This window comes from Monodon monoceros, unplaced genomic scaffold (genome assembly GCF_005190385.1).
Source record: "Monodon monoceros isolate NGI ecotype Baffin Bay Population unplaced genomic scaffold, NGI_Narwhal_1 Super_Scaffold_2, whole genome shotgun sequence".
Taxonomy (NCBI): domain Eukaryota; kingdom Metazoa; phylum Chordata; class Mammalia; order Artiodactyla; family Monodontidae; genus Monodon; species Monodon monoceros.
The window spans coordinates 29,008,253-29,035,038 of record NW_021703776.1 but is presented as its reverse complement, the minus strand read 5'-3'; the positions used below and the strand labels follow the sequence as shown (position 1 = coordinate 29,035,038).

General features: G+C 39.8%; 1 protein-coding gene across 3 annotated transcripts in view; it reads left to right on the top strand.

The window, feature by feature from the left end:
* Positions 1 to 26,786, top strand: part of KIAA1324L (KIAA1324 like) — a 183,710-nt gene that overhangs the window by 88,177 nt on the left and 68,747 nt on the right. The window contains exons 2-3 of one of the 3 annotated variants that reach the window (XM_029233932.1): positions 6,610 to 6,730; positions 22,513 to 22,708. In XM_029233932.1, coding sequence (XP_029089765.1) covers positions 6,610 to 6,730; positions 22,513 to 22,708 — 317 coding nt within the window. Of the gene's footprint in view, positions 1 to 6,609; positions 6,731 to 22,512; positions 22,709 to 26,786 lie in introns of those variants that run through there. The other 2 variants (XM_029233931.1, XM_029233930.1) reach the window with 2 other exon arrangements.

The window sequence follows — 26,786 nt, the reverse complement described above, 5'->3', positions numbered from 1 at the left end:
GGATTTATAGTCAAGGAGCAGGGTGAGGGTCGGTGGATGAAAATTACTAAGAGGAAACATCAGGGGTGAGGGGGGATTCTAACTAAACTGACTTGACAGGATTCTTGATAAAACTGGGTGACGCAGAGATGAACACACAAGCCTAGAGGTCAAGGCTTCATTGGGAAGAGAGTTCAGAGGAGACTGACTAAAGATGGGTCAAGGGGAAAGTCTTTTGTAGGGGGTCCTGTGGGCATCTAATATTTATCTGGGTGTATCCCGACATTTTCTGTTGAGGTGTAAGATAACACAGTTTGAGAGTTTGTGGCTATACTTGAGTTGTGAGTGAGTGAGTGTGTGTGTGTGTGTGTGTGTGTGATCATGGTTTATATTGAGGGATAATCTTCCCTTAAGTGTTTGCTGATGTCTACTGGAAAGAAAAAAAAAGAACCAGAGCGTGAGAGTTGTGACTTAAGTTTTGTTTGGGGCAAAATGAGGACTACAGCCTGGGAGACAGCCTCTCAGAGAGCTCTGAGGAACTGCTCCTAAGAGGTAAGAGGAGAGGGCAGTATGTGTGTGATTTTGATGAAGGGGCAGCGTCCAGTCAGGCACACATTTTGGCAGAAGGTTGCTGCTGGTCCCGAGGAGAGGATATCTCCGTTAGTGATTTTTAGTGCTTTTCCAGATAAGAGAAGATGGAAGAAATTGGGCCCATAAAATCTTCTCCTGAAAATGTCTAACTATCTGAAGGCCTCTTCTGCCAGTTTTTTGCCGGAGCACAGAAAGCCTCTTTCCTGATCTCCACCCTGCGCTCCTTTCAAGGTGTGTTGAAGGTCAGCAAAGGCAGTGGCTGGTGACTCTGTTCTTGCAGTTAGTGAGCCACAATTTTTTTTTTTTTTTACATCTTTATTGGAGTATAATTGCTTTACAATGGTGTGCTAGTTTCTGCTTTATAACAAAGTGAATCAGTTATACATATGTTCCCATATCTTTTCCCTCTTGCGTCTCCCTCCCTCCCACCCTCCCTATCCCACCCCTCCAGGCGGTCACAAATCACTGAGCTGATCTCCCTGCGCTATGCGGCTGCCTCCCACCAGCCATCTACTCTATGTTTGGTAGTGTATATATGTCCATGCCTCTCTCTTGCTTTGTCACAGCTTACCTTTCCCCCTCCCCATATCCTCAAGTCCATTCCCTAGTAGGTCTGCGTCTTTATTCCCGTCCTGCCCCTAGGTTCTTCATGACTTTTTTTTTCTTCTTAAATTCCATATATATGTGTTAGCATACAGTATTTGTCTTTCTCTTTCTGACTTACTTCACTCTGTATGACATGAGCCACAGGTTTTCATCCACACTGATCAGGTGTATTTCTTTTTGGTTCTTTCTTTCCTCGGTTCCTACATGTTTACAATGGAAGGTTTTCAGGGAATCCCATCATTTTGTTATTTGGGGCAGTGTTTTCATTCCCCGACGTTTTGTGATTTGTAGACATGTCTAAATAACTGACATCTCCTGAGTCGGGTCCGGCCAAGCCCTTCCTCCAGTTTATAATTTGGAGACTGTGGCTTGTCAGCGGATGTTCTGTTGTTTAGAGTGTGCTCTGACTCACATCATTAGGTTTGGTGATAAAATGTCAGGAGCCCTGTTGTTGGAAAAATTGTCAGGAATCTCCCCTCTTGTCAGGAAAAATGGTGAAACATGTTGAAATAGGCAGAAAAGATGACTGGCTGTCCTGTTTAGAGGAATGATCAGTTTTTGTAGGGGCCTGCATCTTTCTCTGTCTTTGAACTATTTTACAACACTGTGAGCTGTAGGAAATTGATAGTAATACAAATGATTCTTGTCCATAGAAATGAAAATGGATTTTATACTTTGGAATGCAATTGATTGTTGCCGTCAGGATATTTCCCAGTTCTGCATCTCTTAGTTAATTCATTTCACTTTCCTGATTGCCTGTTTATGTGTATTCTTTGAATTCTCCTTTGAACTGATGGCTAACTTCCAGATTGACTTGTTAGTTAATGACTTAAATAAAATCTTTGACATGTATTAATGTTATATTCGTGTTAGAAAATTTTTACCTTTTCTTTTTAATTGCTCTTTGACATCCAGAAAATTCCCATTTCCAAGGGATCAGTTTAGCTCAATGTTTTCTTGGTTCTGTGGCCAGAGTTATGGGATGTTATCTATAAATCTGAAAGCGTATGTGCTATAGTTCTCTTTATTCAGTACCTTAAATACCATTCAGAATATATTGTATCTTTAGTGATTTTACTGCATCACACTATTTCTTAAATCTCTGCTATGGATTTAAGGGTTGACTTCAGAAATAGATGAAAAAAAAATGGTTACTGGCCCAGATGAAATAGCCTATTAAATAATTAAAAAAATAAAACCCGTCTGGCAGGGGCTACAGTCTAAATTCCTGACCCAAGTGATGCCCTCTGCATGAAGTACATTTGCATTTCAGTGTTTTTAAATTATAAATAAACACATTATAGCTTCCTGCTGGAGTCCTAAGAATTTTGTAACTTAATAGCTGTGGCTCTTTAGATTTCAAGGGTATTCTAGAGGAGGCAGGTAGAATAAAGAACCATAGGAAAATTAATTGGCATATGACATCTACCACTGCGGCCAGAGAACACAACATTCTTTTTCCGTGTACTTACTGCTGTTGTCATCTCATAACTGGCAGCCTGAACAACACAGAGGCAGTGGTGGCGGAGAGTTTTCTTGAGCTTACCTATTTTATTCAGAGGCCTTTCTTCATTTGAAATTCATGCCAGAATTCTCAGCATCATTATTTTGCAAGGATGATAACAAATTACCTGAATTTTACATACGGGGACCAGGATCTCAGTGGGATATGGAAATAGGGAAGTCTTCTTTTTTTTTTTTTGCACTTACGCGGGCCTCTCCCGTTTCGGAGCACAGGCTCTGGACGCGCAGGCTCAGCGGCCATGGCTCACGGGCCCAGCCACTCCGCGGCATGTGGGATCTTCCCGGACCGGGGCACGAACCCGTGTCCCCTGCATCGGCAGGCGGACTCTCAACCACTGCGCCACCAGGGAAGCCCAGGAAAGTCTTCTTAATGCAGATAACTGGGAACAAGAGGAACAAGAAAACCATCATGCAACTGCATGCCTGGCCTAGGCTCTTCTGCACTAGGAGATCGTGGTAGGCCGAATACTATCCCACCTCTCACCCCCCACCCCCCGCAAAAGATACCTGTGTCGTAATCCCTGGAACCCGTGAGTATGACCAAAAAAAGGCTTTGAAGATGTGAAGAAGAATCTTGAGGTGGGGGGTTTTCTGGATGGGTCCTAAATACAATCACAAGGGGAAGGAGAAAGAAGGCAGTGTGACCACAGAGGCAGAGAATGGCAGCAGCCGCCAGAAACTGGAAGAGGCATGGAGTGGATTCTCCCCAGAGCTCCTGGAGGGAGCGCAGCTTGGTTGACGTCTTGATTTTGGCCCAGTGATAAAGATTTTGAACTTTTTGCCTCCAGAACGGTGAAAGGATGAATTTCTGTTGTCTTAAGTGGCTACGTGTGTGGTAATTCGTTGCAGCATCCATAGAAAACTAATAAAGAGAGGGGAATCAAATGGTTTCTGCTTACCTGTGTACTCTCGTATTCTGTTTGAATGTGAGACATCCTTATGATTTACTGTTAGACGTCTGTAACCATCAGGATTTTATATTCAAAACTTTGACCACTCCTTCTCTTTTAAACAGTAACCTCCTACTTTAAGCACAATGGCGTTGTATAAACTGAAGACACCGGTCAGTAAACACAAGGCTTGACTTCTGCTCTCAGCTATGCTGCTTACTAGCTGGGTATCTCTGAGTAAATCGCTTATCCTTTCTGAGTATCATTTGAACAATGGGAATCATATTACCTGTTTTTCCTAATCCACATGAATTATTATGAGTATTTAATGATATAAATACATGTGGAAAATAATGCTCAACTATTAATTATGCTCCCTCAACCTATAGCAAAGTCATCATGAGCAATTTTGGCCGTAAATCACTGAACCCATGAAACATTTTTCTCCCTTAGGTTAGATGCTACAAGTGGAATTTGGGGTTCCAATTTTTGAACACGTTCAAGATCTGGGTACATATTGACTGTTTCTCTCCAGAAAGCCTGCACACTTTATCCTCTCATTGGAAGCACACAAGTGCTCATTTTACTGCACTGTTACCTCAGGGAGTTTTAAACAATATATATTTTAAATGTCATGGCAATTTGATGAAAATCATTATTTGTATTTCTTTGGCAAGGTTCAACTTTTTTTTGTATTCTCCTTGGCCATTTGTATTGTTCTTTAATGAATTGCTTGTGTTCTTTGACCATTCTTCCAACAGTTATTTGTCCTTCTCCTTACCGATCTTTAGAAACCCAGTATTCTTTTTATTTCATATTTTTCATTTTTAAAATTGTGGTGAAATCTACACAACATCAAATTTAGCATCTTAATCATTTAAGTGTCCCGTTCAGTGGCACTGAGTACATTCATATTGTTGTACAGCCATCACCACCATCCACTTCCAGAACTCGGAAACCCAGCATTCTTAAGTTAGTTACCCTTTGCTGTGTGTTTCTTCACCAGTTTGTTTTGTTGTTTACCTTTTACTTTTGTTTATGATGACTTTTGGTGTACAGTGTTTAACATTTGTATGTTGTCAAATTTAGTGACCTTTGTTATGTTTTCCTCCCTCCCTCCCTCTCCTCTTTTCTTACTTCCCTTCCTCCCTTTTCCCCCTCCTTCCTCCCATCTTTCCCTCTGGAAAGACTTTCCCATTTGGCAGCTTTTATTGATTTTTTTTTTTTTACATATGTAGGTTTGCCCTCAGTTGGCAGTAAAACATATTTGAAATCTAGACTCTTGTCAAATAACTTAATCTTAAACCGTCTGTTACCAAACTTTGTAAAAAAAAAAATTTGAGAGAAAAAAATACTCTTCAGAGGTGATTGCCTGAAGTGCACACCGAATCTTAATTCTGGGGAGAGTCCTAATGCAGCATAAGACCTTTGCTTCCAGCCCGGTAATTACACCTTCTCTAACTCTCAGTCCCTTCTCATTTACCATGAGTGTGTGCAGAAGTTGAAGCAGGGGAAACAGAGACTCAGGTTGTTTGCGCCTTATCCTGTTACCGCTAGCTCCTTCCTCTGTATCATCCTCTGTACCCACATTGCCCTTAAGAAGGATAATCATTCTACCACTAATAAGTGCTAACCCCGTGTAGCTTAACATGCCTAACATTTTACAGACATTATCTCAATTAACTGCCACAAGAGCCATACAAGATAGGAAATACTACTATTGTAATTTTACCAATGAAAAAAATGGTTGCTTTGAGACGTAAAGTGGCTTGTCCAGTATAGCACATTGATTGTATGTGGAGGAATGAGATGTCAGTTCAAACTCAGACCTGATTCCAGAACCAAACTTTTTTTTTTTTTTCCGGCACGCGGGCCTCTCACTTTTGTGGCCTCTCCCGTTGCGGAGCAACAGGCTCCGGACGCGCAGGCTCAGCGGCCATGGCTCACGGGCCCAGCCGCTCCGCGGCATGTGGGATCTTCCCGGACCGGGGCACGAACCCGTGTCCCCTGCATCGGCAGGCGGACTCTCAACCACTGCGCCACCAGGGAAGCCCCAGAACCAGCCTTTTAACTGGTATTCTTTCCATGTATACACACACACACACATCACATACACACATATAACATATATACACACAAACTTCCCCACCTGGTTTCCTGATGCTTAGGTGGCAATATTTCCATTCACTCCTGTCATTGATACAGTAAAGGAGGCAAACAGAGTAGATAAGCGGACTAGCAACTTCTAAGATACTGAACTGAAATATTTTGGAATAGATTTATAACTTCTCTCATTCTTGAAACGTCTAATGACATTTTTTCCTCGTTCCTCTCAGCTCAAGCGTCTCACAGGTGTAACGTGCTCTGAGCAGGGGAGGTCAAGTGAAGATAGAGGCCAGAGACAAGTGGGTTGGTCTTATTTGGCGATTGTAGTAAATGGTCTGTGTTACAGTCTGTGATTGAAGGCAGCTTGCTGTGATGGGGGAGATTGAGCCTGGGAGAGCTGCTTTAAAAACTGGCAGTCTTTTCGTTAGTACTTGGATGATTAATCATTCTACTTTCTGTTAAATTTTAAACAGAGTGAGAAATTAGGTCAATGGGAACAGTTCTCCTATTTCTTTCTTTGAAAAATTTGGGACAGTGACAGCCTTCAGTTTCCTAGGGTTATTTTGCTCTTATATTCTTATCTATCAATTATTTAGAGCTTAAGAAGCCTGCAAAAAATAGGGACTGTGTGCTGTTGCCTTTTGGGGTGGGTGAGAGTACAGTTTGCTGGTCACCCCATGAGCTCCTGACTGTCGTGGCCCTGGTCAGATCCTCAGCGCCTACTCAGTGCCTGGCATGATACATTTTTGATCAAAGTACTGCTTGGTGTGGATGGAGTGGGGGAAGAATAAGGATCAAGCAGAGAGAACAGTTTGGAACCAGGCTTCCAGGCAGGTTTGGGGATGATTGAGAAAGCACAGTTGTCCCATTAAAATTGGCTCTAACAAAGGCTTGTGTTTGTGATTATTTGCAGGAAGATTACCACTTTGAATATACAGAATGTGATAGCAGTGGCTCCAGATGGAGAGTTGCCATTCCGAATTCTGCAGTGGACTGCTCTGGCCTGCCTGACCCAGTGAGAGGCAAAGAATGCAGTACGTTTTGACTTTTTGACCACTTGTTTTCCTGATTAAACCATAAGCTCTTCATATGAGCCCGAGAAGTTCCTTGTAGTGCATATGTAAAAGATCTTTGAAAAAAAGAACATTGATCCAGCAGAGCAAAAGCATCCTTTCTCAACACTCAGTGCCCTTATGTCTGGTCTGTAACGAGCCACAGGCAATATTAAAGGGTGTTATTTTTATTTATTTGTTTAAAAAAATCTGGTGTACTGTCTTACTTGAAATTCTAAAGGGCAGAGTGGCAGAATTTCTATTTAATAGATTTCTTTTCTTCTTTACATTTTAAGAGACTTTTCAAACATTTTTGATACACGTAGTAACGTTTGGTACGCGTAATATTGTTAAACACGTTACATAAAATATAGCATCTTAATCATTTTTAAGTGTACAGTTCAGTGGCATTAAGTACAGTCACATTGCTGTGCTTTCATCACCAGCACACATACACACGCTTTCATCCGGCAATGGATTTCTTTTTTTTTCTTTTTCTTGCCATAGAAATATTATAATTTGACTTTATAGTGTAAAGTACAGAGAGAGTAGAGAATTGATGACTGTCACATTCAACAGCTTTTAGCAGTTAAGCAAGTTTGAAGTGCAACATTTTGAATTAACAGAAATATGTCATGAAATTTATTTTCATTTATAAAGTCTACTTTTTAAAATCCTTGAATTTGGTGAGTCACAGGTTCCTGCAGTGAAGTCATCTTGGGGTGTCCTAGAGTTCAAAGCTGGAATAAGACAGAGAGATTATTTTGGTTTTCCTACAGCCTTCCAAATGGTATTCCTAAAAGCTGAGTTCTTTTGTTCCCAAATGAAAGAGCAGATAAGCAAATTAATTAAACGGGGAGCTAATTCCTTCCTCTTCATAGAGAAACTGTATCTCTGTTACTGGCTGGAGGAGTTTTAGCATAGTTGTGGGTTTACTGATAAAAGAGAGACAGGAAGACGGCAAGTCTTAGGAGGAAAATCAAGGAAGAAAGCCATTATTTCTTGGTGAATGATATTAAATGAATACAGAGAGAACCTAAGAACCCAGGTAACCAGAGAAAGACTTGGGTCTAGCAAGAATCTTAAGAGGATAGTGGGGTCAGTGGATATGAAGATGATCCAAGGCTGGGGTATATGTGACCACCTGTGCAGAAAGAGGACCAGCTCTCAGTGAGGGAGGATTGCAGTTAAAAGGGAAGCAGCCTGAGTATTGCCTGTGGAATTAGCTCATTGCAAAATTGCTTCTGTCACCCTCCTAGAAAATCCGTGTATCATTTATCTATATTTACCTTTTACTTGTGGGCTTATTCCTTGGTTCCTTGTAAACAGCCCTATTGAGGTGGAGTGTGTAACCATTTTGAATACTACTCTGTATCTAAGTGGTGTGCTGCTGTTGGCTGGCACTGGCTTTTGAGAACTCATTGTTCCTTTGAAATGGGCCATGGTGGAGTATTTACACCATGGGAATTGGCAAACACTACAGATCAGGTGCCTTTTGAGAGCCGGTTGTTTAACACCAGGACACTAGTGATTAAATTTATCGGCCAAGGGTTTAAAAATCTGTTTCAGAACTGATGCTTCAATACAAATTATTTCTATTTGAATGTTGCCAGGGATGTTTTTGCTCATTATTTACTATGATCTTCCACAGATAATGTTATGAATTTGACATGCCAGCTTGAACTGCTCTAAGAACTTGGTCTAGTAAACTCACTATTAGTTGTTTATCACTTTAAACGATGATAGTACTTACTTTAAAAATGATACCCGGAAATGATACTACTTATGTGATGGCTGGGGTATTTTTTGTCTTGGTAGTTTGTCTGAAATCTGAATTTACACGTATGTTTGTGTCATATACTTATATCAGCTCTGGAAGTTACTAGTCTGGCCTCTGATTGTGACTTTTTTTTGTATGGTAAAGGCAAGTTATTTTGAAACTCACTGCTGAAGGCAGTTATGGTAATAAGTGAATATTCCTTCAGTGGCTTAGATTTTCTACTGCTAGTAATAGCTACCATTTCTCATATACAGATTACATGCTAAACATCGTGCTTGGAGCTTTGCATCATTTTCTGTTGTATCCTCACAACAACCGTCTCAGATAGCTAGTCTTAGTATTTCCACTTTACTGATGAGAAAACTCAGACTTAAAGTGGTGAAATAAGTTACTGCAGGTCGGGTCATATAGCCAGGACATGGCAGATCTGGGGTTCAAGTACAGACATGTTTGATTCCAGAGCCTGTCTCTTACCCACTGAGTTAGATTGCCACTTGAAGATGACAGTCTGGAGGAGCTTCCAGGACCCCGTTGGGGTGGGGATGGTGTGGCCCAGCAGTTGGGCCACGTAAAAGAAAAGAAAAACGTGGAACGCGGCAGCTTCAAGTAAGTGAAAAATATTTAGGGCGATGGCTGTGTGAGACATAATTTCCCCAGATCCTAGTGTCTCTCGGTGAAGCAAAACCCAGAATGTGTCCTCGGTGGAAATTCCTGTAGAGTCTTCAAAATGTAATTAGCTAGATCTTTCCCCCTTCCTCAGAAAGAAGCAGTAGAGGAGGCCTTTCCTTAGGAAAGGGATTATGAGAATGTTTATGTAGCACCTGTGCATTTTTTAAAATAGAATTGATGGGCAAGCTATATTATATCTTTATTTCTTTAAAAATCATGTAAAATCTGGCTACAAGGCTCTAAGTGAAGTTAATGAGAAGTCAGGTATCAGTTTTTGCTGTGGCGGATCCCTGGACTGTATGTGAGCTTGAGGCTTGCTGCCCTCAGGAAGTGGGATGGAGAGACCTCTGGTTATTAACTGACACAGCGTCTCATTGTCCTGCTGTCCCCCTGCTCTGGAAACCTCAGTGTCTTAGGCAGTGTTGCCGTGGGCCACTGAAATGACTTCATCTCGCTCCTTCTCTCTGCTGGCTCCAGGCTTAGCTCCAGGGAACTTTGCTGCTTCTTCCAAGCCGGGGTGCTGAGTCTCGTGTCCGTGGGCATCACTCAGGCACAGCTTGCAGGTAGCATGTCATTCCTGAACACAGCACTCATTGCCTCCTCCCAGAACGAGGGGATATAACCCCTGTTCTGACTCCATCCCTTCTCCACTGCTGCGTCACTTCCCTCTTGCATGAGAGTTTAAAAAATCTTCCCTTGACTCTCTGGGCGTCCTCTTGACTTTCTTAGATTGTCAAAAACAATAGTCATTTTGGAATGGTTGCCTGAATGGGGTACCTTCTCTCTCTCCTTCTTCTCTCTCTTGTTTCTTCTCTCACCAACCACACGGGGGAAAAGGGACTTGTTGTTTCAAACCAAACCTTAGAAATAAAAGCCTGGCTACTAGGAGTGAGGAGAGAATCCCTTTACCTATTGCCTTACATATTTTCAGAGAAGTCTAGAGCACCGAAGGGAAATAAACATAAGTTATCTCTTCCTTTGGGGGGTGTGTATCTTCTATCGCTTACTCCTTCCCGTATTTCTCGGCCCATGACTTCAACCTTAACACATCATTTTCTAACTGGGGATGACTATTTAAGATATTTGTAATCCCATTTGGTATGTTAGCATCAAGTTATAGTATTGTGGGCATTGTTTAATCTTGTACTTCAGTATTTATATAAACTAATATTTGGTTCTTAGATTAAGAAATGCTGTATACAGATTAGAAGAAAAACCCTTGACTACAATTGTTTTCCTTTTTCCATTGTGTCTCTCTGATCTATTGTCATAACCTGCATTTCATGGGCCTTAAGGAGTAAGCAGAGGTGACAGTTTGAGTCAACATCTTTTGGTTCTAGTTTGGAGTTGAAAGAGAGGAAGGATTCTCATGGAAAGAGAGTTGGCTTTAGCTTCCTGGGTGGGATGTTTAAAAATCCAGTTTTGGGGGGAATCATAGCTCTTTGAAATGTAGGCTCTTCCGCAGGATTCAATACCTAGTCTATTTCAGTTGTGTAGCGTTGTTATTGGTATGGCAGCCAGTGCATCTGGGCAAATTGAGTACGTTGATATTGAATGGTGATTGCGTATCATGCTGGAAGTCTGTTCTGTGGAATACTCATCCCAAGAAGTATTTCATGTAAACAAAAAAAGCGTGTTGAGGTTTTCTGTCGTGAAATACCAATACTTTTAAAAAATGGTGAATGCTGTATCCCCTTGATGGAGGGATGCAGTCCACATTTTCATAATAAAGTCCCTGAGAAACATGGTAATTATGTATAGAACATTTACTGTGTGTTAACTGCATTCTGTTTTACCCAGAGTTTCCCAAGTATATTTGATTATAGAACTCTTATCCAATGTGTAGTTGCACCCTTTTGCTAATTTCTGCATATAACGTTTTTGGAGGAACACAGATTTAAATACACATGGCAGGCTAATTTAGTAAATTTTTATACGTTGTTACTTGTGCTATGATTTAACTAATTTCATACAGCTTCTTTGCTCTGTAAGTCTCAGTGGGAGCATTACCGCATGGGTGTCCAGTCCCAGGCCTCCCACAGTTCGTGGTCAGGTGTGATATACACCTCAGATGAAACCCCAGATCTGCAACAGACTTGTATGTCTTGAGCAAAATATTTAGTCCACGGGTATTTATTGAGTTTTAATTCGTTCACTAAACATTTGTTGAGTATTTCCTAAATTCTTGATGATAGGGATCCAGAAATAAATGAACAAGAGATTCCTGTTTTTTCCAGGACTTTTTATTCTAGTAAGGGAGCCCGTGGGTAATAAATTATTTCGAGTATAGGGGCAAAGTGCAAGATAGTTACAAATACCTAAGGTGATCTTGCCGGGGAGGGAGGAGTCAAGAGGACCTCACAGTGAAGCAGGTGTGAGTTTGAAATGCAGACTGAATCACCTTGGAAAGTTATCTGACCCCTGGCAGGTTGATGTGAAGAACTGCGCCCTGACTGCGAGTTGAGACAGGGATTAAATGCCATACTTTACGGGCCGTTACGTGTTAATTTTCTGAGGATCTCTGAGGTGAACCCTGAAGGAAGGTGTTCACGCACTCGATGAAGCAGAGTGGCATTTGAGGCAGAGGAAACGCGGGCAGAGGTGCAACTTAGAGGCAGTACTGGGTTTTCCTGGGGGCTATGGGAGGTCTGTGTGCATGGCACTCAGGGAGAATGTGAGCAGGGACAGAGATTCTGACAAATCTCATAGGCTCGGTGTGTTACACCAAGGACTTTAACCTGGAGACGGCTATTCGCAGGTGTTTGAGGGCCTTAAATGGAATGATAAATATAATCTATAGTGCCTGGAGTCATAATTATATAATAATATAACTTAGTGAAAATAACAATAAAATGTATAATAGCCAATCTTTACTTGCTGTATGTCAGGCACAGCTGTAAATGCTTTACAGGTATTCAGTCAAACCCAGTCATCCCAATGACCTTGTGAAGGAGGCACTGGGATACCTCCCACAGGTAGGTCAAAGGCAGAACCGGGATTTGAAACCGAGCAGTCTGCCTCCTGGGTCCGTGTTCTTAACCCCTATGGTGTCGCGCCTCTTTGGACAGGACTGCAATGTTCGTTGAGCAAGTTGTTAGGCCCCTTCTTGAGGCATTGTGGTCACCTTACATTTACCTCTTGATAGAAATATGATGCAAATCTCCTATAGGTAAGTGGAGTTTTTGAAAGATGGCATCTAAAGGCTCTGATATATTGCTTGGGGGTTTATTTTAATTGATTACTGACCTGCTTGTAGATTTTATTCTTAATTGTGTCTATTTTTATGAAAGGTAAGGGAATAACGTTCTGAATGTAAGGCACATTTGTAGTTATATCCTCAAATACAATGAGTTGCTTAGCGTTTTTTTTTTTTTTCTGTGTCTAGAAAACTGTAGACATGTCTAGAAAACATACATATAGTAGGCGTTCATTATCTGACATGTATTAGAAAAATATTGGTATTTTTTCAACTACAGAAATTCTTAATTTAGAATAGAGTCCTGTTTCATTCTTCCCAAGAGGAGAGGAGCTGTCATCCTCTCCTGGATCCTAAGGCAGCTTCAAACACTGGGATATTTGTTGATTGAATAACTTTGGTGCCATCAAATTAGAGACTGCCTTTGGTGTTTCATTTCCATAGGTGAAACACGGAGATCTAATCAGATTAGTAAAACTTTATTCTACGTATGAAAGGACAGAAACATTTTGTCCTCAATAGGCTTAGTTTGGGATGTTGATGCATCAAATTCCAGGTGGGAAGAGTGTTGGAGTTAAATCTGCTCAGCAACACGCGAGTGGTGGACGAAAGGCAGCAACGCATGAGATTGTTACGATAACAGATCAGAAACAGGCTTTACATCAGTTGTGTTTGATGGGAGCTATGGTCGAGGGAGCTTCTTTGAAAAAAGTGTTTTATGAGGAGATGAGAGAACTCAGCCCTCAAAACGGCAAAATCAAGGGCAGAGAAACTATCAGGAAGTACAGGGTGACCGACACTTTCTAAGGAAGAGGAAAAGTTCAGGAAGATAAGAATCAAAGTGTTGGGACATAATTGGAAGTTGAGAAAACTGATTTCACAGATGCATTGCTCTACCCCCTTCGGTGACCTCATCAAATACCCTCAACATTTTCCCTCCCCTGACCTTCGCTGTTAGATTTTTTTTTCCCATAAACCTTGTGTCCTCCTGTGCTCGATGAACTGGAATTTGTCTTCTTCCCCATCAAACACCGAAGTCGAGAAGCCACAATAAAACGCACTTGTGGGTTTTTTTTTTAAAGGTGGAATCTACCTTAGTTAGCTTTTGCTTGTAAAAAAAGATGGGAAGTTTTCATCTAGGCTCCACTAATTTAATGGGGATTATAGCTGTGGTGTTACATGGATCAGTTTTCTATGTAACACCAGGAGTTGGTGATATTTTTTGCGGGGGTGGGCAGGAGGGAGGGCAGGTATTCTGGCTGATCTGTCTTCTCTGCAAAGCGCAGCGACTGTCATACCATCCTAGCTGTTAGGGTTCTGTGAGGACCCATTCTCTGGAAAGAATGTTAGACGTGAGAATTCATTTTCACAGATGAGAGGCAGTCCTTTGACTGAATATTCTTTTCAGAGAACAGTGAATTAGAGGACATTGGCCAGAGTGGTTTGTATTAATGTACTGCTTTGTATGTCTCCTGTCTCCCTTTCATTTTTGTAAAGTGAGAGGTGAAAATTATTTTTTTTCCCTTCTCTGTCAAAGAATTTCCCAAATCTGAACTTACAAACATCTGTGTGGCCGCCATCTTCATCCCCAAGTCTTAATGGAAAGTTAAAGGTGGTTACTGGTAGCATCAGGCTTAAAGAATTCGGTTCTGATCGTTTAACTGTGCCACTTCAGACTTTGCACAGCAGCTCGTGTGTTAACTCCACGTGTGGCCAGCCAGCCCTGTTGGAACTAGAACTCACGTCTTTTGACTTCTGGGGCAGAGGTATGTTTTTTGAATTCTATTCTCCTTTACTTCAGATACAAACAGTGGATTTTTCTTAGCTTAGCTATAATAAAATCTTTTGGCCCCATGGTACTGCAGGGAGTCTGTTTATTAGGTAGAGAGTCATAAGAGTCATGAGACTCATAGATAGTGAGTCTGCCTGTGGTGACTGTAGAAAACTTGAACTAAGATGCTCTAGGTCACACAGATGAGGAAACTCGGCATCCATATTGGGAGGGTTTGTACCAGGTGATCTCGAAAGTCCTTTGGTCATCCTGATAGGTTTAAGTGTTATTACCTATCATAATTTATTCATTCTATGATCACATCATGCATCATATTCCATCACCTGTGCATTAGAGTGGAGTAGACCAATATAGCTCCTCAGTGATCATGAATATATACTCCTCATAGGAACACTGCAGTGTCTGCTGCTGTTAGAATTTGCAAAGTGTTACCTTCTGTTACTCTCCTCCAACCTTATCGCGAACATGGCAGACAGGTGACGTACTCACAATCAGCCTGCATTGCTGCCTTGTGGATTTTGACAAGAAAAACACACTTACGACAAATAAAATCTCAATGAAACAGAACAAAGATTCCCTTCAGCCAAGGGGAAAATTGCCTTCAGTGAATAAGAACATCAGCAAGAAATGGCCTCTTGTTCTTTTTCTTTTTAAAAAAGTTTTATTGAAGTAGAGCTGATGTACAGCGTCGTGCCAATCTCTGCTCTACAGCGAAGCGGCTCAGTTACACGTGTATATAATATGTGTATACTATGTGTGAATTTTTAAAATATTCTTCTCCATTATGGTTTACCACAGGATACTGAATATAGTTCCCCGTGCTCTACATTAGGCCCTTGTTGTTTATCCATTCTAAATGTAATAGTTTGCATCTACCAACCCCAAACTCCCAGTCCATCGCTCTCCCTTCCCCCCACCCCCCTTGGCAACCACAAGTCTGTTCTCCATGAGCCTGTTTCCGTTTTGTAGATCGGTTCATTTGTGCCATATTTTAGATTCCACATATAAATGATATCACATGGTATTTGTCTTTCTCTCTCTGACTCACTTCACTTAGTATGATCATCTCTAGTTGCATCCATGTTGCTGCAAATGGCATTATTTTGTTCTTTTTATGGCTGAGTAGTATTCCACTGTATATCTGTACCACATCTTCTTTATCCATTCATCTGTCGATGGACATTTAGGTTGTTTCCATGTTTTGGCTGTTGTGAACAGTGCTGCAGTGAACATAAGGAGGTATGTATCTTTTTGAATAGTTTTGTCTGGGTATATTCCCAGGCGTGGGATTGCTGGATCATAAGAAATGGCCTCTTTTTTTTTTTTTTTTTTTTTTTTTTGCGGTACACGGGCCTCTCACTGTTGTGGCCTCTCCCGTTGTGGAGCACAGGCTCCGGATGCACAGGCTCAGCGGCCATGGCTCACGGGCCCAGCTGCTCCGCGGCATGTGGGATCTTCCCGGACCGGGGCACGAACCCGTGTCCCCTCATCGGCAGGCGGACTCTCAACCACTGCGCCACCAGGGAAGCCCAAGAAATGGCCTCTTTTAATGTACTGTTTTGGAGTCTTCCTGTCTCACTTTCATTTTTTTAAAATGAGAGAAATTATTTTTCTTCTTTAAGAATTTCTCAAATAAGAGCTTAGAAAAGAAAATGTCTGAGCATTCTCCTTGTCACTGGTACTGAGGGGGGAAGAGCAGCCGAGAGTCGCTGGATTGAAGCTGATGTTCACCTTCTTTTTAGACGCCATTTCTTACTTCCTTTTTGTTTTCTGTGGGAAGAATTATAAACCTGGCGGGCAGTTGAAGCTTTAATAATCTGATAATGATAATTGATTGGCTAAATGATTGATGAAGGTAAAATGTATCATTTTTGAGACCCACAATCTGTGCATTATTTTCCCTGTTTGTACTTTCCTTAATGGCTGTGAATAATAGTAATAGTTGGAAGAGTGTTCTTGTATAGTCAGTAATGACAATGCCTGCAGCTTTAACCTTGTTTTATTTATCTTATGTAAATGAAATGAGACAATTGAAGACAATAGGCGTATTGGCTTATCTTAATTCTGGAATTGATTTAATTAATCATTTCCCTATAAATATATGGAACTATTTTTTATTTAGCTATTAACTTAGGTTAACAGATACGATAGTTTTACAGTGAATTTATCTTAGTGAAATGTAAATGCAGTCTACTTTGAGGAAGATAAGTCTAGACTAGACTAGACTAGATGCTCCATGAGAGTAGGGACTATTTCCATCTTATTCACCAAAATACCCTTGGTGCCTAGTGTTTGCCTACTAACTACTAGATAAGAAATATCTGTTGAGTGACATAATATAGTGTGATTCCCACATACTTACCTGTAATGAAAGTGCATAGGCTCCCTATACCATCAACATCTCATTGAACAAGTAAACTGAAAATTTTATTACTGCTTCTTATTGCTGTTTACTGTTTAGAAAAGAAATTTTAGTAGTAACTTTGAATTAAAGTAGCAAAAATGGATGAATTATGAATAAACGTAATTGATAGCCATCGTCTTCCATAGCGTGAGGTCTCTGAAGGAAGAAAAGCAAAACTAAGAGGCCCTTGTGATGAAAAGATTAAAAATAGATGTTCTTTATTGTTAGGCATAAATCATAGATGATAATCAGCATATAAATGATTCAATTCATAGACTGTTATTTGGTACATTGTACGGGGTGGTTGCATGATGACAGTAAAGCTTTAAATTTTCATGTCATATTTTATTCTCAGAGTGGTTTTCAGTCTCTCATAGGACCACAAGCAGTCCTGTGAGGGAGGAGGGGAAAGCCGTGTCATCCTTGGAATGTGAATGCATGGAGGCAAGGAGGGTTAAATAAGTTGCCCAGCCGTTTGCTGATTGGGGACAGATGGATATAAATGTTTTTTCCCACACCTGCATATTCCTATCTTTATAGTAGTATATAGTATATATACTCTGTAGTATATATATTATGTATAGTAGAGCATATATAGTTCTCCTAGAAGAGAACATAGGCAAAACATTCTCTGACATAAATTGTAGCATTGTTTTCTTAGGTCAGTCTCCCAAAGCAATAGAAATAAAAGTAAAATTAAACAAATGGGACCTAATCAAACGTATAAGCTTTTGCACAGCAAAGGAAACTATAAACAAAGGAAAAGACAGCCTATGGACTGGGAGAAAATATTTGCAAATGATGTGACTGACAAGAGTTTAATTTCCAAAATATGCAAATAGTTCATACATCTCAATAACAGAAAAACAAATAACCCAATCAAAAAATGGGTGGAAGATCTAAATAGACATTTCTCCAAAGAAGACATACAGGTGGCCACTAGGCACATGAGAAGATGTTCAACATGGCTAATTGTTAGAGAAATGCAAATCAAAACTGCAATGAGGTATCACCTCACACCAGTCAGAATGGCCATCATTAAAAAGTCTACACATAACAAATGCTAGAGAGGGTGTGGGGAAAAGAGAAGCCTCCTACACTGTTGGTGGGAATGTAAATTGGTACAGCCAATATGGAGAACAGTATGGAGGTTCCTTAAACTGAAAATAGAGTTGCCATATGATCCAGCAGTCCCAGTTCTGGGCATACATCTGGAGAAAACTATAATTCAAAAAGATACATGCACCCCAATGTTCACTGCAGCTGTACTTACAGTAGCCAAGACATGGGAGCCACCTAAATGTACATGGACAGATGAATGGATAAAGACGATGTGGTCCAAGTATACAATGGAATATTACTCAGCCATAAAAAAGAATGAAATAATGCCATTTGCAGCTGCATGGATGGACCTAGAGATTTTCATACTAAGTGAAATAAGTCAGAGAGAAAGACAGATCCCATACATATCATATCACTTACATATGGAATCTAAAATATGACACAAATGAACTTATTTATAAAACAGAAACAGACTCACAGACATAGAAAACAAATTTATGGTTACCAAAGGCAAAAGGGGGTGAGGGAGGAATTAATTAGGAGTTTGGGATTAGCAGATACAAACTACTATATATGAAATAGATAACCAGCAAGGTCCTACTGTATAGCACAGGGAACTATATTCAGTATCCTATAATAAACCATAATGGAAAAGAATATGAAAAAGAATATGTGTATGTACGTATAACGGAGTCACTTTGCTGTACACCAGACACTAACGAAACGTTGTAAATCAACTATATTTTAATTTTAAAAAGTCTTATGTTGTACTGTAAGCGAATTCAAATGAAGAGTATAGTCCTTAATATTATAAAACCCCTTCTAATTCAACTAAAAACCAAAGGCCAAGAAAGCAGAGTCCAAGTAGAAAGTAGATGTGGGTAGGACAGAAGGTATAAGAAAAGGAAAAGCTGGTCCTCACTGATGCCTGCCTGAAGAAGGTCGGTAGGGCCGTGTTGACATCATCTCATGGAGAAAATTGTGTTTAATAAGAACGTGTGGCTCTTCCTTTCCTTTGACATGTGGCTCTAGAGCTGGCTTCCAGGGTAGAAAAGAAGATTGAGGAGGAAGCAATAATTAAAATACAAAAAGCTGTAGACTCTTTAGTTCCTCTGTATCACTAAAGGCCCTATACCTATTCACCTAACTTTGACCATGTAATTATTCTAAAGATGTGTAAAATCATCAGTCCAGTGGCAGAATTCTGATTGTCCCAGACTCCTGAATTATATTATTAATAATTGCAGCTGGGGCTTCCCTGGTGGCGCTGGGGTTAAGAATCCGCCTGCCAATGCAGGGGACACGGGTTCGAGCCCTGGTCTGGGAAGATCCCACATGCCGCGGAGCAACTAAGCCCGTGAGCCACAACTACTGAGCCTGCGCGTCTGGAGCCTGTGCTCCGCAACAAGAGAGGCCGCGATACTGAGAGGCCCACGCACCGCGATGAAGAGTGGTCCCCGCTTGCCACAACTAGAGAAAGCCCTCACACAGAAACGAAGACCCAACACAGCCAAAAATTAATTAATTAATTTAAAAATAATAAAATAAAAGCTCCTTAAAAAAATAAAAAATAAAAATAATTGCAGCTAACAATTATTATGTGCTTTATGTCAGGCACACTGCTAAATATTTTATAAGGAATATCTCATTGACTCCCAAAACTCTTGGAGATAGATATTACTGTTATTTTCCTTTTATAGGTGTGGACATTGAGGCATATAGAAGTTAGTAACTTGCTAAAATATTTCATAAATGTGTGTGTTTCAGCTATAATATATTAAAAATTTCATAAGATACCTGGGGGTAGGGAATTGTTATTGCTTTATAATGCACATGAATATTTTTTAACAGTTCAAGACAGCAAATGAAGAAAGATGTGAAATATAATAATGAATTAATTTGACATTACTTGCCCTTTTTGCATTGATTATAATAATTATTGCTTGAATTGAATTTTCTTGGCACATGAGTTTTGGAATCAGAGAGCTAAATTTGAATATCATGTTTGCCACTTGTTAATTGGATAATTTTCTAATAGGGTTATTTAAATGTACTGTGTGTCAATTTCTGCTTCTGGCGAATGGGCATAGTATCTTCCTCCTTCACAGATCTATTAAAACACATCAATCCTGATTATTCATGGATTCCATATTTGCAAATTTACCTACCTTAAAAAATTTATTTGTAACTCTCAAATCAGTCCATGTAATACTTTCACTGCCATTTGCAGACATGTACAGAGCAGTAAAAATGAGTCACCCGACCGTGTGGTCCCAGCTGAGGTTGAAGACGGTGACAGGCTGCCTCCTTATTTCATCTCGCATACTGCCAACAGTGTCGTTTGCACAGTCTATTTAATGCCATGTTTTTTGCATTCTTATGCTTTTTATTGGTGATCTTACTGTTTAAAATAGTGCTGAAGTGCTGGCTAGTGATCCTGAGTGCAAGAAGGCTGTCCCTTGCCTTTTGGAGAAAATTCACGTGTTAAATAAGCTTAGTTTAAGTATAAGTATTAGTGCTGTTGGCCGTAAGTTTAATGTTGATGAATCAACAATATATTTTAAATAAGATGTTTTCCGGCTGAAAAACCCGTAAAACAAGATATTGATGAAGATGATACTGTGACTTGTTGATGAAGATATTGTGACTAGAGAATCACAGGAGCCTAAGCCTGTATTTTCCCCAGGAGCAATGGTTCATTATTTGCCAGTTTAGTTTTCATGATAACTTTGTGTAACTACTGTGAGTAAAAAGAATTGGCTGTGTTATACTCAATACATTTACTGTTAACGTTATCTCTCAGTTTTCCTTCTGACCTTAGAGAAATACCTCCGAAAGAGTTGGCGATATTCTTAATGACTTTAAAGGGCAGTGGGCACTCTCTGAAATAACACAAACACAATCATCTCCTTTTTAGAGTCTAGGGTCCCTTTTAACAACTTATCATAAAAAGTTACTTCTCACTATTTAAGTTAAGAGTTCAGTTTTGGACACTAGACTAAACTGTCTTCAAAGATAACTTTGTTTTATCAGAAAGTAAATATTTTCGGTTTGGCAGGCAGTGCAGTCTCTCTCACAGCTATTCACCTCTGCCACTGTGGTGTGAAAGTAGCTATAGACAATATGTATATGAACGGTTATGACTGTGTTTCAATAAAACTTTATTTACAAAAACAGGTAGCAGGCCGGATTTGGCCTGTGAGCTCTAGTTTGCTGACCCTTGATTTAGTGTAATGTGGGCTCTTGTTTTATGGTATTGTTTATCAGTTTTCTAGAAGACCTATAAAGCATAAAAAGTAAAATAAATTTTTTTCTATAACTGTTTCTTTCTTGGTATGTTGTAGTGATCATAATCACGTGTTGTGAGCATTTATTAAAGGCAGGGCACTGTGCTAACCACTTTATACTGTTTTTTAGTTTGTCGTTATACCTCTGTCAGGCAGCACTATGATTATTATCTTATTTTTTTCTGAGATAGAAACTGAGGCCCGGAGAGGTGAGGTATCTCACTCAAGGTCACAGATTTAGGGAGTGGTACAACTTGACCCCAAGATAGTTTTGACCTTATAGCCAGCATGCAATACTTTTTGCCTGACCTTTCCTTATTTTCTGATGTTCTGCTAATTTAGGGGTGTTGATTTGAGGGTTAGAAATGCATTGTACAGCATCTTAAGCTTTTCTGAAGAAAAACATTTATTCCGTGGATAAGTAAGTAGATGAGTGTGGGTTTTAACTCTATTTCTTTAATTCGTTTTTTAAAAATTAGCTTGTTTTATTTCTTGTTACATTTCCAAATGTATTCTAAAAGGGAGTTTACCTAAATGTGAAGTTTTGCTGCTTCGCTCTCTGCTGGGAGATTTGTTTTTCTTCTTTGGATAATTTAGAGGTCTTATTTTGTTCTTGTTTCTTTAATATCCTGATTAAAGGATTAGAAAGCTCTTTGCTACGTTTGAGTGACTAATACTGCTCTGAGCACAGAGCCACACTCTTGGGGGACATAGATTTGCATTTGCTGAATGAATAAAAACTTAGCGGCAGAATTGCCATCTTTTCTGTAACTGTGTCAGCTGTCCTGCGTATTGCCTGTGGCTCCCGTTTTCTGGCTCTAGTTCTGAGCATTAACACAGAACTTGACATCATCAGTAAAAAGAAGGAGGCTGTGGAAATGACTCAGTGGGAGTCGTGAATAGTGAAAACATGGATTCATGGTGGAGATACTTGTTTAGCTATTGCATGTGAAGCACTACCCTCTCATTATCCCCGTTAAGTTTATATCACTCACTGGTTCAGCCTTTTATTTGCACTCAGTATTTGCCCGGTACAATTAGGAATTCAAAAATAACAATGATACCTGCTTTCTGGAAGCTTGAAGTCTCACATCGATTGATAAGTGGTATCTATCTATCCATCCATCCGTCTGTCTATCTTTAAGGGGGGTATTATGAGAAGAGTATTGTAGGAGCACAGAGAGAGGCACAGTTGACTGCCTGGTGGGGTAAGGCCCCACCTTCTGTTCTGAAGAGGGTCGTTTTTTGACTTAGGAACGGGAGTTTTCCAGGTGAGCAGGTGCGTTGGTCAGCATCTCCGAAGAAAGACCACAGCGGCGAGAAAGAGGATGAAATATTCTGGGAGTGTTAAGAATTTTGTTATGGTTGGAAGAGAATGGGTCAAGGGATGAGCCTGGTAAAATAGGTCGGGGTCAGACTGAAGTGCATGTAGTGATAAGGGAGACTTTGGAAAGCTTTAATTAGGGTGTGACCTGATCAGAGCCTTATAAAAATAATGCTGGTGACAGTGTGAAGGGGATGAAATTGATGGGGGGTGTGATGACTAATGGATTATACATTCTTCTGCCTTCCAGCTTTCTCCTGTGCTTCTGGGGAGTATCTAGAAATGAAGAATCAGGTATGCAGTAAGTGTGGTGAAGGCACCTACTCCTTGGGCAGTGGCATCAAATTTGATGAATGGGATGAATTGCCGGCAGGATTTAACAACGTTGCAACATTCATGGACACTGTGGTCGGCCCTTCTGACAGCAGGCCAGATGGCTGTAACAAGTAAGAATCCAAAGGAGCCTTGAGAAGGGTGTGGTTGCTCTTTTCCAGAAAGATGTTGAGGATAATCTTGGTAGTGATTGGGATTATAGATAAACTAATTGCAAGTAGTCACAGTTTTTTTTAACAGTCCTTATGAATAATGTAGCTGAACTTTCATGAGGTTAAAATAGTTGCTCTTAGGACGTAATAGATACTGTACGCAAAAAATTCAATAAAGCTATTAAGAAAACAAGTTAATTTTCTAATAATACATTTATAACTATATTAAAGTCAGTGGTGTTTCTACAAACCCTTCTGTAATTTTAATGAATAACTTCAATGTTTTTTCTTTTCCCCTGAGAGGAAAAATGTATAATCTTCATTTTGACACTTGAGTGTCTCCGGTTACAGAGTGGGTTAAACACCTAAAGTGGAAATCACCTTTACTTAATTTCCACCTTTTTAATAGGAGATTATTAGGTTTGCCTGTGACAACATTGGAGGAATGATAAACTGTTTTGAAAAAACACAAAATGTTTATCTTTGGGCTGTTACCCTTCCTGTTTTCTTGTATTGACTATGTAACATTCCCCTTTCACGTGGCCATGTTTAGGAGAATTTAACTTTAGGCCTCGGGCTACCTTCTGACAAGGATGGTTTCTCACGACTCAGTATTTTTACTCTGAGCTAAAGATGCTGGGGAATTATTTAGCTGTGATAACAGATGTGTTTTCTCCTCCCTCGTTCCTACCTTCCCTCCATTCCCTCTTGCTTTATATAGCTGTCTCTCTGTCTGCCAGTTGATATTTTTACTCTTCTGATAACAGTCATTCCATCACGTAGGGTTGTGACGTTAGATAGCATTAACAGAATTGTTATATCTAATAATTCTAACTATGTATAAAATGTATATGTGCATATATATACACGTACGTATGTGTATATGTACACACATGCATACACTGTTGACCCATGAACGATGTGGGAGTTATGGGTGCCGATCCTCCTTTGAGTTGAAAATCCACTTATAACTTAACAGTTGGCTTTTTGTATCCACCCTTCGGCATCTGGTGGATTCAGCCAACCATGGATCAAGTAGTACTGTAATGTGTCTTTAGTGAAAATAATCTGCGTATAATTGGACCCATGCAGTCCAAGATGTATATTTATGTATGTACATACACACACACACACACAAGCATCCCCTGCTTTTCCCAAGATTGCTTTATATCATTTCGCTTTTATGAAAAACCTATATTAGTACCTGTTTTTGCTAACCAAAAGAAATCTGAAGAGGATTTTCGCTTTTACAAAAAAAAAAAAGAGGGCAAAAAGCAAAAATACTGTTCAGCATTGGTTTTGCAGCAAGGGAGGCTGTCATAGTGGCAGTGTGCACCATGGGCAGCGAGAGTGGCACCACCAAGCTCTCTCCTGGAGCTACATGCAGCATCTCAGCATCAAGCCACCGTAACTTTGAACTGTGCCTGGGATCTATGCTTTATCTTGATTTATTTTGTAAATCCATTAGTAAGATGTGTCGTAAGGTAATTGCTTCTTTGCTTTGCACCATTTCAGCTTACGAAAGGTTTCATAGGAACACTGTACTTTTGTGTAACGGGGGAAACGTGTGTGTGTAAATTTAATTCAATTTTTTTAAATAAAAGTGTTCCTTAGGGGAAGGTAGTAGTAGGATATTATGAGATCTCACATCTTTGTCTTGGTGGGCAGGAGATATTGTGTGGCGTCTTTTTCTAATTCCAATAAATTTGGAATTGTTTATTCATTAAAGAGATTGAATGATAAGCAGAAATTTTTCAGTGTATTGAGTATAACTGTCTCAGTGTAGATTTCAGCCTGTTACTTTTTCGCTTATCTCCCTTCCTCCCTCCCTCCTTTTTTCCTTTCTTCCTTTTTTCCGTCCACCCAATATTGTATTCTTTTTTTAAAAAAATTAATTAATTTATTTATTTTTGGCTGTGTTGGGTCTTCATTTCTGTGCGAGGGCTTTCTCTAGTTGTGGCAAGCGGGGGCCACTCTTCATCGCGGTGCGCGGGCCTCTCACTATCGCGACCTCTCTTGTTGCGGAGCACAGGCTCCAGACGCGCAGGCTCAGCAGTTGTGGCTCATGGATCTAGTTGCTCCACGGCATGTGGGATCTTCCCAGACGCTCGAACCTGTGTGCCCTGCACTAGCAGGCAGACTCTCAACCACTGCGCCACCAGGGAAGCCCCCAATATTGTATTCTTTTTACTTCTTTTTAGTTGCTTGGGTCATATGGAAAGATGTTCATTGACCTTTATAAGAAACTGACTAAGAGCTTTTCAAAATGGTTGTAGCATTAGAGTCCAGCAGTGCATTTGAATTCTAGTTGTTGTACATATTTACCAACATTTGTATTGTCAGGTCTTGTTTTATTTTAGTCTTTCTAAGTGTGTGTATGAGAAATAGTATCTCCTTGTGGTTTTTATTTGCATTTCCCTTCTTTATGAAGGTGTTGAGCACATTCATGTCTGTCCATTGTCCATATGTTTTGTGTGTGTGTGTGTGTGTGTGTGTGTGTGTGTGTTAAGTGTCAAAATGTTTTACCCATTTGCTATTTTTGGGGGGTCACTTTATTATTGAGCTATAGGAGTTCTTTGTGTATGCTAGACATGAGATCATGTCATGAATATATTTACATAATATTTAACATATACACATATGCATGCAGAAATACATGTATGTGTGTGTAATATTTCCTTCTGTCTGTAGCTTTTGCCTTTTCATTTTCTCAATGGTGTCCTGCGATAAACAGAAGTTTAACATCTGAAAAAGTACAGTTTATCACTGTTTTCTGTTATGGTTAGTGTTTTTATATCTTCAGATATCTTACAAAGGCCACAAATTACAATATCTATTCTTAAAGTGTTATTAGCATTATTATTGTACTTTTATATAATATGTAAGTTTTATGTAATGTGTAAAGTTTTACACTGTGTAGTTCCCTTTACACCCTCATCTTTGAGCTATGATTATATATTATATTTAGGAACACATTATAAACCCAATAATACAATGAAATGTTTTAAAAAGAATCAATTGATGGGACTTCCCTAGTGGTGCAGTGGTTAAGAATCTGCCTGCCAGTGCAGGGGACACGGGTTCGAGCCCTGGTCTGGGAAGATCCCACATACCGCGGAGCAACTAAGCCTGTGCGCCACAACTACTGAGCCTCTGCTTAGAGCCCGCGAGCGACAACCACTGAAGCCTGTGTGCCTAGAGCCCGTGCTCCACAACAAGGAAAGCCACCGCAATGAGAAGCCCACGCACCACAATGAAGAATAGCCCCTGCTCGCCACAACTAGAGAAAGCCCTAATGCAGCAACGAAGACCCAACACAGCCAAAAATAAATAAATTAATTTTAAAAAATCAATTGTTTTTTAAAAAACTTAAGAGATAAAAATATGCTTATCTACATATTTACCATTATTGTTGCTCTTTCCTCCTGTATATAGGTTGTCATGTTTATCCAGTATTATTTTTTTCATCCTGTAAAATTTTCTTTGTCATTTCTTGTAATGCAGGTCTGCTGCTCACAAATTCTCTCAGCTTTTTTTTTGTTTAACCTAAAAATATCTTTATTTTAGCATCAGTTTTGAAGAATATTTTGTTGGACGTATGACTCTGAGCTTTTACTTTTCCCTTTCCATGCTTTAAAGATGTTCCATTACCTCTGAATCTCTCCCTTGTTTGTGATAAAAAAAAAATTAGCTGTATTTTATATGGTTAGTTCCCTTCTATGTAATGTGTTTTTACTTCCCTGACTACTTATAAAATGTTCTCTATATCTTTGCTGTTCAACAGTTTGACTGTGATGGTGTGGTTTTCTTTGTATTTACTCTGCTTGAAGTTCACTGAGCTTCTTGAATTTGTAGGTTGATATTGTCACCAAATTTGAGAATTATGTTAACCACTATTTCACCAGTAACGTTTTTCTGCCCCTTTCTCTCCCTCTTTTCCTTCTATGATTCCAATTACGTGTATGTTAGGCCACTTGGTGTTGTCCGAAAGTCACTGAGCCTCTATTTTTTTCCCAATTTTTTTCTCTTAGACTTCAGA